The following is a 19,380-nucleotide window of genomic DNA, read 5'->3' as shown; positions in this document are numbered from 1 at the left end:
TTAATTACACAATAAACACAATGTTTTGGGTAGACTATACTGTACAATTGCAAGTCATTAACGTTATTGCATGTTTCAATTCCCTAAACCCTCCATGTCACTTTTAAACAAAAATCAGCAATTCATATTCACAATGAGAACACAAACATCTGAGTGTGGTTGACCAACCCATTTCCTGTTGCTTCAACAAAAAGAAAAGCAGATGTCAGAGAGACAGGAAAGCTGCTGTCCTGACTTGAGTATAGAAGCGAAGTTGTTGCACATGCCCATCTTGTGTGCATTTCCTTTACTGAACTTCACTACACAGCAGATATATGACTCAACTCAGCAGCACAGCATATACATGTGCAGCTCAATGGAAGATGTGGCTTGTCAAGGTCTTAAGTGTCATATGTAAGTGTTTTAGGAAATTGCATTTCTTTTTTTGTGATGTACCTAAGAGTACAAAGAATATTTTTTATGTACATTGAAATGTGATTCCCACTTAACATGTATTGTAATTTGTTTTGACAGATTTTACTGCGGTTTGTGCAGCTCAGGGTTCTCAAGATGGTAAGAAACATGTTTAACACAGTGACCAATATTACAATGTATTTATGTATATCTCATTGATTTAAAATAGCTAATTTTGCCTTTTTATATTATTGAAAAGTTGTTAAGCAAAATACACACATAATTACATGTTTAGTTTAGTTAACCTCTGTGATTGCGTAGTAAATTACCTGTTATTAAATGTTTTGCTTGTACTAAAGCAGGCAAAAACTATGTTTAAGAAGTAAAACATGAGGAAAGGTAACATGAGGAAGTACTTTGTTGTCATGAGTCTGAAACTTCCTACATTTAGACACCTACTAGTGTAAAAAGTTAATCTTTCAGTATTCTATCGTTTTTACTGGTTATGTTTTTCTAAACTCTATTGTCCATCTAATGTCCCTGTATTATTCGATGTACTGTTCAGTAAGATGTGTTTAAATTCATTACTTTAAAGGCAAGACTTATTTACAATACTGCTGTATACTGCTTGTAATGGTTTATTAACCTGTTATTTTACTGGTAGTTAAAAATGAATCATCCTATGAAGTAAAGTTGAGGTATGTTTTAGGTTCATTTGACATGGATGAGACAAGTTGACACAAGTGTTACATTGCGGTTACACTTTACTTGAAGGTATCTACATAAGAGTGACATGACACAGTCATGAACGTGTCATAAACATTATAAACAAGTCATAAACGTTTATGACATAACACTTCTGTCATTAAGTGTTTTTGTCATGACAAGTTAGGGTTAGGGTTTGGGTTCAAGTCATGACAGTGTCATGTCACTCTTATGTAGATACCTTCAAGTAAAGTGTTACCTACATTGCAGTATGATATGTTCAGTAGTTCCATGCAAACTAGAAAAGGGGGATGTAGAATATAGTGCTGCACACTAATATTGGTGTAGGTGGAAGAACACTGTAACGTGGTTTTTGGAACGTAGTTCAAGTGTGGAATACAGTACAGTTGAGTTGTCGTTGAATGACCTAATAAAGCTTCTATGAACCGCTCAGTCAGTAATTCCTGTCCTGTCTTCTCCTGACAGTTACACAGTCAGGAGAAAGACTTTACAGTTTTGTCACCTATAGCAGTATGTGTAGTGGATTTAATAACACCCAATTTACTGTTATAATGTGGTACTGCTAAGAAATGTATGATGTTAATTTTTTGACAGAATATCTCAGCAGTGTTTCAGCTCTGGAAATATTTAAGGGAGTTGTATGTACTGCATGTGTTTTTGATATTTTGTCCACGCCTTATGTTTTGTGTAGTACATCAATGGCTATTTTAATCCAGATGTCAGCTCTATTTGAAAATGATTTGATGTTTAATTTAATTGGGTATAAGTGTATGGCGGTTCCATACAGGACAACAGCAGTTCATTTAGAGCTGTACCTAACAGTTGTTTTCACTATTAATTAATCTGCATATTATTTCCCCAAATAATCAATTGGTCATTTTGTTAAGAAAAGCAACAAATCTTCACTGTTGAGCTGGAACCAGTAAAATGTTTGGTGCTTTTGCTTGGAGAATGAATAAAACGATGAATCCATTATCAAAGTAGTTGCAGATTCATTTTCTGTCGATTGTTTCAAAGATTAATCATTGCAGCTCTAAGTTCATTTGCCCTGCTGTAATAAGTACTGGTTAAAGATGTTACTTCCTGAAATCAAATCAGTACTTCAAAGAAAGAATATAGGTGATACATTTTATAAACAAATTCATCCCATGATTATGGAAAGTAAAATCTACAAAATGACATCTATATGATGTCTCTTTGACGGAAGGCTTTTTTATTACTATGAATCAGCACGACACCTGTGAAATGCCCATGGGCGTTGACAAAAAGATTGTGCTTATTTTTTCCGTCAGTAGTGGTTTGTGACCGCAATTTGTCTCTCTGCCTTTTAGAAGAAGTCTGTTCAAATCTGCTAAATGAAACTGAACTGCTGAACTTTTGAAACAACATATTGTTTTAATATTTATTCTATTTCACTAGTATTTGTAAGCATGTGTCCTGAAATAATTCTTACTGCTGTCTGTAATGTTATGTATTTTTAAACAACTAGCCCAATCAATCATCAATTGTATTTATTTACATTTTAGTACTTCATGTGGTTCATTCATTCTTACAAGAAGCATGTAGTATAAGTAATTGAAATTGTACCTTTTTATTTCTCCTCTTTGATTAGCAAACAAGCCCAAACCCAGTTCTGTAGTAGTCTATAGGCTACTTTCATCTGTGAAACAGGGACGTTTAAATAATGATGCACTCAACATTTCTGTGTTCCTGTCTCTTATTCTTTCCTGATGCAGTAAGATATTTTATTTGGGTTTTATCCTAAATTTCTTTTTTTGCTATGCATATTTTCAGGCACACCTAGACCGACTCTGAAGCTGCTGAGTCCCTGGCTGGATGTTTTCGAAAATGAAGCTGTGGAGTTTAGCTGTGAAGACAACAGCCATGACTGGAAGTTCTCCTGGTTCAGAAATCAAAAGAAGGTTGAGACAGATGATGACCAGAACCTGGAAGAAGATGAATCATCTCTCAACATTACCTCGGTCACTCGATCCCATCAAGGAGTCTATGCCTGCAAAGCTCTTCCCGAGGACAATAGTGGAAATAGCTCTGCATTCAGCAACACAGTTAATGTCACAGTTTATGGTGAGTTTTCATACCTCTGTATACATAAAGATTTCAGATTGATACCACTCTCGTATCTGTATGCTAAATATGAAGATACCACCAACAGCCAGTTAACTTAGCTTATACCATGGTCTGGGTGAATACTCGATTCTGATTGGCTGCATCCATAAAAAAGGTGATGTAGGACACCTACTAAAGAGTTCTGGTGAAACTGACAGTTTACTGTACTAAATTAATGCGCTACATTAAAACAAAAAGGAAATGTGAATCTGTTATTTTTAACACTGTGTGCTGTTTCAGTGACTCGTCCTCTGAACATCACAGGATGGCGCGACCACACACGCTGTAAGAAATAAATTATACTTCCCCTCTGGACTGACTTTCTTTCACAGCGAATAACGTTATCTCACATCCCGTTCGCTGTTCAGGTCGCCACTTCAGGCTGCGGCCGACAGTAATGTTACACATCGTGGATTAAATTGTTCGTAAACGTTGTTGTATTGTTTTGGGGATAATGACATGGCTGGATAGCTAGCTTGTCTTGTTGTTACAGAGGCTAGCTGTTTTCCCCATGGAGGTTTTTATTGATAGATTTTAAATATAAACAAAAAAACAATGTATTAACAGTGCTAGTTCAGACAACAACAAAAAACCGGGGGCAGTTGTGGCTCAGGTGGTAGAGCGTTTGTCCAATCGGAAGGTCGGTGGTGGTTCAATCCCTGGCCCTGCAGTCTACATGTCGAAGTGTCCTTGGGCAAGACACTGAACCCCAAATTGCTCCCTACGCTGCATCATCGGTGTGTAAATGTTTATCTGATGAGCATGTGGCACCTTGTATGGCAGCCTCAGCCACTAGTGTGTGAATGGTGCCTGTACTATGTTAAAGCGCTCTGAGTAGCTGTTAAGACTAAAAAAGCGCTATATAAATGCAGTCCATTTTTCAGAGAGTAGGCCTATTAAGAATCATAATAATTTTAGTGGTCATATAGAGCTAAGCAAAATTAAGAAAGTTAAGTACAAACATTGGACAATGAAAAATAAATAAAATACATAATACATGATAATAAAACATCAATCCAAATGATAAGTCCTCAATGGAGCTTGTACAACCCAACAGGAGACCGACTAAATCTATACCCCTAGTCTATGGGAGGGAGCGGGGTTTTAGTCTGTCTGCATGAGTAAATCAAATAACCTGTCAGTTGAGCCTCTAAAAGTATGCTATATTTTTCTAGATGGAGAAACTGCACAGGATCTCTAATTCACTGAATATGTGACTGTGGTGATTCTTGCTTCCATTTTTACAGAATTTCCCCCCGATGTATTAACAGATCTTAAAATTGTTATCTCCCTGTTGTCAGTCAGTTGGTGGTCAGATCATATTTACTCTACACACATGAGAGTGGTATCAATCTTCTCAACTCTCACCAAGAAAGTGAATAAGCATATGTCTCAAAATGGCAAACAATTATTACTTTTTGAATGTTAATATTCCACTTGACTAACATATGCCTTCAATTTTGGTGGTCAAATATTTGTATATGATATATAGGTTTTGTGGTACAGTGTAGCAGTAATATGATGCCTTTTTCTTTAGAAAAAACACCAAAACCAACAGTGAGCAAGGTTCCAGGTTTTAACCCCATGTATGTTGGAGAAACAGTGGACTTCACTTGCAAAGTTCAAGTGTCCTCTGGCTGGAAGTATCAGTGGTACAAAGATGGAATTGAACTCCTTCACACCAGCGAAACCATCAGCATCCATCTTGGTATTTCTGAAAAGGGGGAATACTGGTGCAAGGCCACAAGAGGTGAAACAACATCAACAGACATCAGTGAGAAAATACAACAAGATGTTCTTGGTACGTAAAGACAGCAAAGATGTATTATTTAAAGCATTGTGTTTAGGACAATAAGGAATTGTTTCTTGCAAAATGTGTAGGATGCTATAACTAAAGGCTAAAAAAAACTCCAGGCTGCTCTTGAATTCAGCGAATTCACATTTCTAGAGCATCTTGCTTCCGTTAAATTATGCATTTTATGTTGAAACAGGATATTGTGGTGTAGCATAATGCAGAGAGGGATGGCTCAGAAGTGTACAGTATCATATGTATCTAGCAGTGTAATATCACTTGTAAAGGGATGATTTATTTAAGGGGAGGATTGTTGGCTAACAAAGTAATTTGTAATTCAAATTTTAACAGTTCACACATGCCACCATTGCAACCTGTTCTCAATGTTTAGGAGACAAAAACGTGCTGTTTGTAAGCTCAGTCCACACAGTTTTATATGTTAAGGCACTTTTGTTTTGCAACTTTTAAGAAACTGGTCCCGGCTTCCTTCATGATAATACTGATCATGTCAATCATGGAATATTGTGGTTTGAGTTGACATTAACATTATTGTACGTGGATTCTCAGGTTGACTGGCCTGTCGTCACACATTGTAGATTTAATCAACTTTCATTTGATTTTTGATCTACAAGGCCTGGTGGTATGTTACTTGTTTCAGTCAATAAGGTTAGAAGTTGGTTAGGCATTTGTCATAAGACAAATTCAATGAGGATTTGTTTTTAAATGTGTTTAGTATTTAAGTAGGTCTGACACCATAAAGCTCAAAACTCTACTTTGTCCTCTTGAAACTTGATTGTTTAGATTTTTTGTTTTATTTGGTATGATATAAGCAGATACAATAAGTAACCATACTGTATGGTGAACTTAAATACAGTCTTGTTATCTCTAAGGATATGAAAAATAGCTGATGTGTTTCTCTCTTTAGAAATTCCCGTTCCATCTTTGAAGCTGGTAACACCGTGGTTGGATGTGTTCCCCACTGAGAGAGTGAAGTTGAGCTGTGTGATGAACGTCACCTCTGACTGGACATATACATGGTACAAAGACGGACAGCAGGTCCGAGCTGATAATGTTGCGTCTTTTGACTCGAATGGAGCTACTCTTTCCATCAGCTTTGCTTCAGCTGCACATGCAGGACAATATAACTGCACGGGACACCTTAACGACAGGTCTGTCAGCAGCAGCTCTAGTTCTGGACTTACTCTCAAAGTATATGGTGAGTTTTGTTTTTTTTATTTTACAAAAAAAACTACTTATTTTGTTGGGTCATTTATAATAAGAAATGTTTTCTTCATTTCATTGGGTATTAGGACAGGGGGTTGGGGTGGGATAAATATCTGTTACACACTGATGGCCACGGCATGTTTTCTTACCCTCAGATAAGAAACCCACTGTCATACTGACACAGGATCCAGAGTACAAGGTGATATTCCCTGGAGAGTCAGTCTCCTTTAGCTGTCACACTAATGTCTCTACTGGATGGGAGTACCTGTGGTACAAAGATAGCAATCCACTTACCGTATCTGGAAACAAGTATTCAATCAGCTCAGTTGGAATAACAAACAGGGGGTCATATACATGCAAAGCAAAAAGAGGCAGTGATCAAGCCTTCTTCACCGACTCCAGTCAGGCTGTACGCCTTGAAGTTGAAGGTATGTTTCTGTTGACTTCCTCTAAACAGTTATTTATAGAATCCATACGTTAAAAGAGTGTTCCAGTTGTGTTTCTGCAGAGTATCTCTGGTCACTTATGATACTACTATCTGGCTGGTCATCTGTTTTATAAACAGTTTAATTATAACAACTGTTGATATTTCTTCTTTGTGTATTTAGGGAACAAGCCTAAACCCTCGATGACTCAACAGCCAGATGTCAACAAGGTGTACACTGGAGAGTCAGTGTCCTTCGAATGTGAAGTTAAACTCTCATCTGGTTGGGTGTATCACTGGTACAAAGATGGAACACCACTCCCAATCAAGAGCAGTAGTTTTAACATCCATAGTGCCACTTTATCAAACAGTGGGACTTATAAGTGCATGGCCATAAGAGACAAAACAACGTACAGTACAGAGCACAGTGATTCACGGATCTTACGCGTATCTGGTGAGCCAAAGAAAATCACTTTGTGTTGAAGTTTATTAGAGGAATAATGCTGCCTTTGTCTGCTTTTTGGATTTCTTGCTATAAAATGTTACAGTTAAGTCAAATAGAAAAAGGTTAAATGTAAGATTGTTAGAAAAGGGGCTAATGTGTCTGTGTCTCTCCAGAAATTCCTGTTCCATCTTTGAAGCTGGTAACACCGTGGTTGGATGTGTTCCCCACTGAGAGTGTGAAGTTGAGCTGCGAGATGGACGTCACCTCTGACTGGACATATACATGGTACAAAGACGGACAGCAGGTCCGAGCTGATAATGTTGCATCTTTTGACTCGGATGGAGCTACTCTTTCCATCAGCTCTGCTTCAGCTGCACATGCAGGACAATATAACTGCACAGGACGCCTTAACGACAGGTCTGTCAGCAGCAGCTCTAGTTCTGGACTTACTCTCAAAGTATATGGTGAGTTTTTTTTATTTTTTATTTGCATAAAAAATACTTATTTTGGGGGGTAATTTTTAATAAGAAATGTTTGCTTCATTTCATTGGGTATTAGGACAGGGGGTTGGGGTGGGATAAATATCTGTTACACACTGATGGCCACGGCATGTTTTCTTACCCTCAGATAAGAAACCCACTGTCATACTGACACAGGATCCAGAGTACAAGGTGATATTCCCTGGAGAGTCAGTCTCCTTTAGCTGTCACACTAATGTCTCTACTGGATGGGAGTACCTGTGGTACAAAGATAGCAATCCACTTACCGTATCTGGAAACAAGTATTCAATCAGCTCAGTTGGAATAACAAACAGGGGGTCATATACATGCAAAGCAAAAAGAGGCAGTGATCAAGCCTTCTTCACCGACTCCAGTCAGGCTGTACGCCTTGAAGTTGAAGGTATGTTTCTGTTGACTTCCTCTAAACAGTTATTTATAGAATCCATACGTTAAAAGAGTGTTCCAGTTGTGTTTCTGCAGTGTATCTCTGGTCACCCATACTGGCTGGTCAACTGGTTTTATAAACAGTTTGATTATGACAACTGTTGCTATTTCTTCTTTGTGTATTTAGGGAACAAGCCTAAACCCTCGATGACTCAACAGCCAGATGTCAACAAGGTGTACACTGGAGAGTCAGTGTCCTTCGAATGTAAAATAAAACTCTCGTCTGGTTGGGTGTATCACTGGTACAAAGATGGAACACCACTCCCAATCAACAGCAGTAGTTTTAACATCCATAGTGCCACTTTATCAAACAGTGGGACTTATAAGTGCATGGCCATAAGAGACAAAACAACGTACAGTACAGAGCACAGTGATTCACGGATCTTACGCATATCTGGTGAGCCAAAGAAAATCACTTTGTGTTGAAGTTTATTAGAGGAATAATGCTGCCTTTGTCTGCTTTTTGGATTTCTTGCTATTTAATGTTACAGTTAAGTCAAATAGAAAAAGGTTAAATGTTAGATTGTTAGAAAAGGGGCTAATGTGTCTGTGTCTCTCCAGAAATTCCTGTTCCATCTTTGAAGCTGGTAACACAGTGGTTGGATGTGTTCCCCACTGAGAGTGTGAAGTTGAGCTGCGAGATGGACGTCACCTCTGACTGGACATATACATGGTACAAAGACGGACAGCAGGTCCTGGCAGATAATACTGTATCTTTTGACTCAGATACAGCTACTCTTTCCATCAGCTCTGCTGCAGCCTCACACCGTGGACGATATAGCTGCTCAGGAAAACTCAAGAGCAGGTCTGTCAGCAGCATCTTCAGTTCTGTACAAACACTTGGTGTTTACGGTAAGATTTATTTCTTCTTTATTTGACAGTATATAGATAGTTCGACATTTTGGGAAATACACCTTTTCACTCTTTGCCAGTAGTTAGATTGTGATACCATTCTACTATCTGTCATGTACAGTATAAAGCTAAAACCAGGAGACAGTCTCATTTCAGTTCAATTTAATAAATCTGTATTATCTGTAGAGGGCAATTCTGGTGCAGCATAAAAAAAATGGCATAGTATAGAGTACGTACAAAAATGTAATAAAGTCATAGTATAGTATGTCATGAAAAATGTAATAAAAATGTCATATGTCATAAATATTTATTAAAATATCATAGTATAGTATGTCATAAAAAATTTCACAAAAACGTCATAGTATAGTATTGTGATGAAAAATATCATAGTTTTGTATGTCATAAAAGTGTTATAGTATAGTATGTCATAAAAATGTCATAAAGAGTCATAGTATAGTAGGTCATAAAAATGTCATAAAAACTCTTGGTATATAATTCATAGTATGACATGAAAAGTAATATAAATGTATAAAAAGGTGATAAAATGTTATAAAAAACATATTATACTATACCATGGCATATGACTTTTTTCCGACATACTATACTATGACTTTTTTTGACATACTACACTTTGACTTTTTTTCAACATACTATACTTTGACTTTTTTTTAGACATATTATAGTATAGTATGTCTACTATGTCTACTATGTATAGTAACTATAGTATGACTTTTTTCCAACATACTATACTATGACTTTTTATGACATACTATACTATGACTTTTTTTGACATACTATAGTATGACTTTTTTCCAACATACTATACTTTGACTTTTTTTACACATAATATACTATGACTTTTTATGACTTTTTTTTTACATACTATACTATGACTTTTTTCCAACATACTATACTATGACTTTTTATGACATACTATACTATGACTTTTTATGACATAGTATACTATGACTTTTTTTTCGACATACTATACTTTGACTTTTTTCCAACTTACTATACTATGACTTTTTTAAGACTTTTTTTCGACATACTATACTATGACCTTTTTATGACTTTTTTATGACATACTATACTATGACTTTTTTATGACTTTTTTCCGAACATACTATACTATGACTTTTTTCAACATACTATACCATGACATATGACTTTTTTTCAACATACTATACTTTGACTATTTATGACTTTTTTTGACATACTATACTATGACTTTTTTTTGACATACTATACTATGACTTTTTTATGACATACTATACTTTTGACTTTTTTCGACATACTATAGCATGACTTTTTTTCGACATACTATACCATGACATATGACTTTTTTCCGACATACTATACTATGACTTTTTTTATGACATACTATAACTTTTTTTGACATACTACACTTTGACTTTTTTAACATACTATACTTTTGACTTTTTTTTCGACATACTATAGCATGACTTTTTTTCTACATACTATACCATGACATATGACTTTTTTCCGACATACTATACTATGACTTTTTTTATGACATACTATAACTTTTTTTCGACATACTATACTTTGACTTTTTTTCCAACATACTATACTTTGACTTTTTTTTAGACATATTATAGTATAGTATGTCTACTATGTCTACTATGTATAGTAACTATACTATGACTTTTTTGACATACTATACTATGACTTTTTATGACTTTTTTCGACATACTATACTATGACTTTTTTCCAACATACTATACTATGACTTTTTATGACATACTATACTATGACTTTTTTCCGACATACTATACTTTGACTTTTTTTTTACATACTATACTATGACTTTTTTATGACTTTTTTTACATACTAAACTATGAGTTTTTGATGACTATTTTCGACATACTAAACTATGAGTTTTTTTTTTTTACATACTATACTATGAATTTTTCATGATTTTTTTTCAACATACTAAACTATAATTTTATATGATTGCGTTGTCTTTAGTGATATAGACGATAAATACAACTCCGAAACATAGCTCTATGAGCTTCACAAATAGCTCACTGAGATAAGCCGCTAGAGATAATGAAGATTGGCGGTTCAGGGTTCAATTCTTCAACATACTGTAACTTTTTTTTCAACATACTATTCTATGACTTTTTTTTCGACATGCTATACTATGACTTTTTTATGACTTTTTTCGACAACTATACTATGATTTTTTTCCCGACATTCTATACTATGACTTTTTTTATGAGTTTTTTCTACCTACAATATTATGAATTATTTATTCCTTTTTTTCAACATACTATACTATGACTTTTTTCAACACACTACATTATGACTTTATATGACTGCCTTGTCTTCATTAATATGCATGATAAATACAACTCCGAAACATAACTCTATGAGCTGCACAAATAGCTCAGTGAGCTAAACTGCTGGAGATTAAATGGAAAGTGGAGGTTCAATTCTTCAACATACTAAGACTTTTTTTCGACATACTATACTATGACTTTTATATGACTTTTTTTCGACATACTATACTATGACTTTTTTTGACATACTACACTTTGACTTTTTTATGACTTTTATCGACATACTAAACTGATTTTGTATGACTTCTTTGTCTTCAGTAATATGCACAATAAATACAACTCTGGAACATACCTCCATGAGTTTCACGGTAATATGCACAACTAATATTTATTTTATTTATTTTCCAACATACTATGCTATAACTTTTTTCAACATACTATACTTTGACTTTTTTTCGACATACTATACTATGACTATTTATGACTTTTTCGACATACTATAGTATGACTTTTTTTGACATACTGTAGTATGACTTTTTTTCGACATACTATACTATGACTTTTTTCCGACATACTATACTTTGACTTTTTTTCGACATACTATACTATGACTTTTTTCCGACATACTATACCATGATTTTGACTTTTTCCTAACATACTATACTATGACTTTTTTTGACATACTATACTAGACTTTTTGTTTCGACATACGAAAGACTTTTTTATGACTTTTTCAACATACTATACTTTGATTTTTTTATGACTTTTTTTTGACATGCTATATGAAAGGGGAGTGAGCCGTTTTTTTTATATACTATATGCTATGACTTTTTTTTAAACATTTTTCATAACATATTATATACTATGACATTTTTATTAAATTTTAAATTTTAACTACACCATAACTATGACCTTTTCTGACATTAAAATGACGTACTATACTATGACATTTTGTGACATTTTTCATGACATACTATACTATGATTTTTAATGATGTTTTCATGAAATTTGTATGACATACTATACTATGTTGTTTTATTACATTGTATGGCATACTATACTATGACATTTTTGTGACATACATATGATATGTGAAGTTTATATGGCAATTCTATACTGTTATTTTTTATGACAGTTTTTGTCCCTGGTCTCTATCACGCATTCAAATGCACATGCCATGATGGGTATTTGTTAAGAAGGAGCTCCTACATGACATCACTCCCTGAAGCTTATCAAAGTTTTGTCTAACTATTACTTTAAGTACACTGAAAAGAGACAAAGTTTTTCTTCTTTGGGAGATTTTTTTCTCATTCTGGTAAGGAAGTAGAATTTCAGCATATAAAAATAGGCATTTAAAGCATCTAGTTAAAGGCAACATCTCCTTATTCTGGGTTGTGCAGAGTGAAATGCATTAAAATGGTGTCATACTAATAGCAATGGCATTATTGTCATCCCACAGATACAAAGCCCAGAGTCACACTGATGCAGAATCCCATACACAATGTGATGCATACTGGAGATTCAGTCTCCTTTAGCTGTCACATTAATGTCTCTTCTGGATGGGAGTACCTGTGGTACAAAGATGACAATCAACTTGCCGTATCTGGAAACAATCACACCATCAGTTCTGTTGTGAGACCAAACACTGGATCATATCACTGCAAAGTTAAAAGAGGAATATATAATGAATATGCAGTCGAGAGTCAGGCTGTGAAACTTGACATTGAGGGTAGGTTTCTGTTGACTACCCCACCTTTTTCTGAACTTGTTGAATGTGTTCATCACAGTTTTGATTGTGTTTCTACAGAACGCCCATTAGCAGATATAACTCTGTTAACTGGGTGGTCCGAGGTCTTCTCTACTGACAGCTTGATACTCAGATGTAGGGTGCTAGAAAGCCAGGACATATGGAACTACACATGGTAATACATATACAAAATATCAGTTAATACTATAGAGTAAAGTTTTCTAAATGCATTTATGCGACTGTGTGGATTCTTACGTTTCTCACAGGTTCAAAGAGGGGCACCCAATCAATTTCTCTCTCTCTGAGAAACATACAGTCACACCGGAGAATGACCCTGAGCAGGGCCTGTACACCTGCAAGGGCATTCGCACAGGTAGACCATCTTACTCAAAGACCAGTGATTCGTTCCAGACCAAGAACCTTCGTAAGTATAACAGAGGTCTGGTAGTCGTACATTTTTACCCTGCAAATATACTGTCTCATTTTCATTCTCTGTTTTTTTTTTTTTTCTGAAGTTTTGAAGAGGAGGGTGCTTCTTTCCATCTCTGGTTTTATCTTCTTTGCCATCATTGCCATTTTCATTGGATGCATTTTCCTCAGAGTCATCCGCAAACCAGGTTTCCCTTTACTTTTTGTGATTTTTTGACTACATAGATTCTAAAAATCTGCATTATTAAATAAGCCATGATCATTATTATTATTATTATTATTATTATTATTATTATTATTATAGTCACAATATATCAATGACAACGTGAAAACAATGTGACAATGTGATCGCTTGTAGTAATAAATCTCTGGAATTAGTGGAGACCAAAAACAGAGACTAAAAGAGAGAGAATAGAAAGGTGATAAAATAAAAGGCGATATAATGTCAATGTTGTGTTCGCACCTGAGTGTTATTGTAGGTTTTATTGTGACATCCTGATCGCTCCATAATATATATATATATATATATATATATATACACCACCAGTCAAAAGTTTGGGGTCACTTAGAAATTTCCATTCCACTCCATTACAGACAGAATACCAGCTGAGATCAGTTGCATTGTTTTTTAACCAGGGCAGCAGTTTTCAGATTACATTATGTGCTTACATAATTGCAAAAGGGTTCTCCAATGTTTTCTCAGTTAGCCTTTTAAAATGATATCAGATTAGTAAACAGAATGTGCCTTTGGAATATTGGATGAATAGTTGCTGATAATGGGAAATGTAGATATTGCATTAAAGATCAGCCACTTCTTTCTACAACAGTCAAGAACCCTTTTGCAATTATGTAAGCACATAATGTAATCTGAAAACTGCTGCCCTGGTTAAAAAAACAATGCAACTGATCTCAGCTGGTATTCTGACTGTAATGGAGTGGAATGGAAATTTTTAAGTGACCCCAAACTTTTGAGTGTGGGTGTGTGTGTATATATATATATATATATATATATATATATATATATATATATATATATATATATATATATATATATATATATTACAGTATACATAATCTCAAATGAATTTACAAAAGCCAAAATAAGGTGACCAATTCTTCCTTTTACCACATAGGTAATGGTGAAGACAAGCCAGAGGAGACAGACTTGTTTCTCACCATGGCTCAGCTAAAGGACCGTGATGGTACGTTGACACCACCTCCCATAGGTTGTGGTTTTGGTTGCTGCTTCCGCAACTGCTGCAGATACAGCCCCACCACTGATTAATTTCTGAGCTATTTTAGAATTTACCATATGTGAAACTACCTGCTGACATTTTCAAGTTAGATTCTGACTTTCATAGTCTGCCCAGCCTTTGGTGCTCTTGTGTTAAAGTTCCTTCCTCCCTCCTGCAGATGCAACCTGTCCACTGGTTCAGTACATCACAGATGCAGAACTGAATGCTTCATCTAAAAAAGGTAAAGAACCCACACATGAGTAAAGCAGGTAATTCAAAAGATGTATTACTATGCAAGTGTTTGAAAGTTCCCTGGATTCATTCCTCACTGACACATTTGCTTCTTTTTTTTTTTTAAACAATCATCACCTGCAGAAGCGGACGAGAATGGCACGATTTCCGGTGAAACAACCCCGTTACCAATATCCTCGCAGGAGGACCAAGGTAATAAAGTTTAATTAAAGAATGTACATTTCCAATTAAATATTTTCTCTGTGATGACAGGCACTGTGCCAATTTCTTTATAACTGAGACGCAATGTCTTTCTAATCTATCTTTCCACATCTTGCCCTTCACGTCTTTCTAGCCGTGACGAGTGAGAGCCATGATACAACAGAAAACAACGGTGGACTGGTTTCTTTTAAACAATGAGTCACTGAAGCTCTATTTGCATCAGTTTAGCAGATAATAATAAGTCTATAGACTTATTATAGCACTGTGAGGCTTTAATGGGCATTACAAACAAAACATTTTGATGTATTAAAACTGGAATGAGAATCTCGCTACTGCGATGCTTACTGCGATGCTTACCACTAGCGGGGCATCACATTCAAAGTTTTGACTTGTCTGCAGTGCTAAATAAAGGTTGAGTAAATTCATTAAGATTCTTCCTTTGGGGACTGTAAATGTTTATACCAAATTTAATGAGAATTAAAATAGTTAACATGATATTGCACCCTGAACCAACAGACTGGCTGACATTGCCATATAAATGTGTACAGATTCGTTCTGCACTGAACATTACTTGGTAGCTCAATACTGTTAGAACTGTATATATTTAATTCACATCATTGTATTGATGAACTGTTAAAGGCACTGTTAAAATATGAAACATTATTTATGTGAGCAGCATCAATCATATACATGGTTAGCTTTTATTGTTAGCAATTATTATATGCACTGTACATAAGTATTGATCTGCAGGAGATGTTATTAATCCTCCTTAAGCAAACACCTGGGGCCAGATGTATAAACGATGTGTACGCACCAAAAACATGCGTACGCCTTTTGCCACACATCATTTAAATGATTGTGTTATTATACTGTGGTCTACACAGCGCTCTGTAAAATGTCAGTCACTTAATTTTAAACTATGTATGAGTAATGAATTGTTATTCTTTCTTTTTTTTTTCTTTTTTTTTTACATTTGAGCTATCATCGATGATCTTTTGATTTTATCGTGATTTGTGAAGCTCTTTGTGAAGTCTGTTTCAATATGAGTGCTAAGATATATCTGCAATGATGATTTAGAGGTGCATATACATGCTCATGCATATTTCTGTCTTTGTGTGTACTGTACACACTGTTTTAGTCGGGGGATTTGATGCATCTGGCCCCAGATGTGAGTAAATGTAAGTTAGTCTACTGGTATTGCTTTCTTCTTTAAAAATGATTATATTTTTCAACTGTAGGTGATGCTTCAGTAATGCCAATCAAGCATTTTGTGTCTCCCTATGAAATTATCAAAATAAAAATTACAAAATGTTGCCATGAGTGTTCATTCAAACTTATACTGATCTGCACCGTCAGATGAGACTGCAAGAAACAAACGTTCAACCAATGGAGATTTAACAAGTAGGCCGATTTGTGGTAAAGTCAGTGGGGAGATCTTGTCCATCGTGTGCACTTGCAACAAAAGACACAAGGGAAAGATGTTCATTATCGAGAACAAACCTTAAAATCCAAAAAGTATATAGGCCATATATAGAACAGAATACTTACTGAATTACATCTACTTGAGGATATCAGCCAGTTTCTCCACATAGTAGTCATAGTTCTCCTGACAATCCTCCCAGGGTTCAAAGGTCAGGTCCTCCTTCTCCACATACGTTTCCCAAACATGTACGAAGTCAACCGGCTTCATCATCCGCAGTTTGCAGCCGGCGCTCACCAGAGCCCGGAGCCCTTCTACTATCTCTGGCTCCTCCCAGTCAAAGAGACGGGAGCAGAACATGCAGAGACGGACCTTCTTGCGCTGCTGGAGGATGTTGGCCAACTTGGCTGCACAAGCCGCACAAGGACTGGATGATACATACCATGTGACTTCATACTCTTGGGAAGCAATAGGGAGCACCTGGAAAGGAAAGAGTGGGGATTAATGGAGGCATAAAGGAGAAAAAACATTATCATATAACATTATTACAAGAGCAAATGCTTGCAAACTAATAGAAATCAGACCTCCCATGGGGTTCACATGTGTGTTACATGATACTACAGTAATAAAGGCTGAGTGTTCATTACCATAGACTGTATATAAAGAGATAATTACCTGTTGAAAGAATGCTTCTTCAGCATGAGCCGTAGCATGTTCATCCTCCATATAACCTTTCAGTGGCTCTGTGCTGCCTCCTGGTGTATCCACTCTAAAACACAGCAAGGTCTTGTTCCTCCCTGATGAGTACTCCACATTCCTGAACTGAAACTTGAAGTAGAACGGGCTCATCTGTTCCCTAGTGGAGATTGAAAGGGAGAGTTTCCATAAATCTATTATCTTTTCAATGAATACCGAAGCATTATTATTTTTTTTTTATTAAAACACAGCAATAACAGTCATTATTGTTGCTTGTTAGGGCATGAAGGTTTTAGCAAGAAAGTAAAAAGGACAATCAAGCGTTATGTATCTATCAGCAGTGCTTTCAAAGTTATCTGTCACCTTTACTGAGTGGGATCGTAACACAGAGCATGAGTCATTCATTTTCTGATGAATATGTCAACCATCCAAGACACAAAAAAAGAGTGATGATAGTAAGTCTTCAAAATACACTATCATGACACAGTGAATAAAATATTAATGAGGTTACCGCTGAGTAAACTGATGTTTCTAGAAATAGTTTTGGCTTTCACACATCCTGACACTGTACAAAGCACATACCCCTCCTGTCTTTCTTTATAAGCCCATTGTTATACTGCATATGAATAGCCAGATGGATTTCACAAATAGATCTCTTATATCAAACAGCTACTACTCAAAGGACAGAGACAGGGGAACAGATGCTAGGCGGCAGAGTGATATAGCAGGGGCCTGTATCTGTGTTGGCTCTGTGACTCATCACTATTCTTACCGCTGGGTCAGTAAGGATGGCAGGTGCGAGTCATTAGTATCCTTTCTCAATAGAACATGCATTGGGAACAATATGACTTACAGAAAGACATGAAAAACTACTTTATATACTGTACAAAAGAAAACACCAAATAACCCAAAAATGGATGTGTTAAAGAGCAAAACAGGTGTGTAAGTATGACATACTAATTAACTCTTGTGGTGTATGTATTAAATCTTACTCACCCTGTGACAATTTCAAATGGTGGCAATTCTATGGGCTGAAACTCTCCATTTTCTTCACTGTTTATTGCCTCTGCTCCTGTTGCGCCTCCACTTTCCTCATTCTTCTTCTCTTCATCCATCTTGGGCTGCTCGGGGGTCTTCTCTGGGGTTTTCTCTGGGGTCTTCTCTGGCTTTTTCACAAGTTTGTCGGGCTTTTTCACATTTTTCTCCTTTTCTTTGTCCTTCTCATCATTTGTTTTGTTTTCTACCTTCTTCTCTTTCCTCTTAACACTAACCCGGCTGTTTCTGTCGGCCATGATTTTGCGCAAGTGGGTGACAGTGTTAGATAAAGAGAGAGAGGGAGAGAGAGCGAGAGGGAGAGAGAGATAGCTCAGGGTAAGTAGAGTGATAACCCTAGTGCTTTTACAGAAATAGATCCTATTGTGTGCCGTGTTTGGAGTCACAACATGTGCATGTCTGGCCGGGGCAGGGATAGGTTAACACACTCCCCCTCTTTCCATGCCGTGGCTGTTAAACGCAATAGTCACACTCACAATAGTCAGTGTCCATGGGTTGCATGATGATCTTAGGGACATATATTTTACACACTTCTACAGTTGCTATATTAAGAAAGGAAACTACTATATTTTGTGTATAAATGTACAACCTCAAACAAAACGAGTGGCAGCTCTTTAATCCGTCAGGCTTCAACTGTCAACAGGTCAGCAACAGGCAGGTTATTAATAGTGATGCTTGGCTGTGTGTATAGGGTAACCAGGGGTCTCTTGATACTGAACACCAGTTTTGTTTTTGCCAACTCCAACCATCAGATGATACACAAAGGTCAGTGAGGGGGCACCCCAAATAGAGAATTATTGGGAGCAGCGCAGTACATAGAAATACACACACTAACACCAATGTGTAAGAGAGTATTTGTCTCTCTGCAAGAGTAAAGTGTGGCCCAGTGTGCATGTGCCCGTGAACAATCAATCTATGAAATCCCCCTGCATCAATATAGTCCTCTGCTGGGGCCATTGCGTGGGGGAGGGGAAAATTGGTTTTGTAAGAGTGTGTGTATTTTTTCGTCTATGTGCGGACAGAAAATGGCTTTCTGCACTGCAGATGTAATAACTTGAAGCACAAGGGAGAGGGTGGGAGGGAGAGGGCAGTTCAATTACAATTTCCTTTCCTGCCT

At 36.2% G+C, this 19,380-nt stretch overlaps 2 protein-coding genes across 2 annotated transcripts; one reads left to right on the top strand and one right to left on the bottom strand.

Annotated features, from left to right (window-relative positions):
• Positions 1-222: 222 nt before the first annotated feature.
• Positions 223-16,407, top strand: LOC144520938 (Fc receptor-like protein 5). Its single transcript, XM_078255065.1, has 19 exons — positions 223-393; positions 514-552; positions 2,914-3,204; positions 4,784-5,047; positions 5,964-6,254; positions 6,418-6,690; positions 6,871-7,140; positions 7,305-7,595; positions 7,759-8,031; positions 8,203-8,472; positions 8,637-8,927; positions 12,690-12,959; positions 13,038-13,152; positions 13,244-13,401; positions 13,493-13,594; positions 14,540-14,608; positions 14,820-14,882; positions 15,017-15,085; positions 15,228-16,407. Exons 1-19 carry the CDS (start codon positions 315-317, stop codon positions 15,290-15,292), a joined length of 3,543 nt encoding a protein of 1,180 aa, XP_078111191.1. The 5' UTR covers positions 223-314; the 3' UTR covers positions 15,293-16,407.
• Positions 16,039-18,588, bottom strand: apobec2b (apolipoprotein B mRNA editing enzyme, catalytic polypeptide-like 2b). The gene is made up of 4 exons (XM_078255067.1): positions 18,207-18,588; positions 17,190-17,370; positions 16,643-16,994; positions 16,039-16,546 (listed from the first exon to the last, which is right to left on the bottom strand). The coding sequence occupies exons 1-3, from the start codon at positions 18,500-18,502 to the stop codon at positions 16,653-16,655; spliced, it is 819 nt and encodes a 272-aa protein (XP_078111193.1). The 5' UTR covers positions 18,503-18,588; the 3' UTR covers positions 16,039-16,546; positions 16,643-16,652.
• Positions 18,589-19,380: the final 792 nt, after the last annotated feature.

The sequence above is a fragment of the Sander vitreus genome, chromosome 7 (assembly GCF_031162955.1).
Source record: "Sander vitreus isolate 19-12246 chromosome 7, sanVit1, whole genome shotgun sequence".
Lineage (NCBI taxonomy): Eukaryota > Metazoa > Chordata > Actinopteri > Perciformes > Percidae > Sander > Sander vitreus.
Note: the sequence above shows the minus strand (reverse complement) of the source record. Positions and strands in the feature narration are given on the sequence as shown.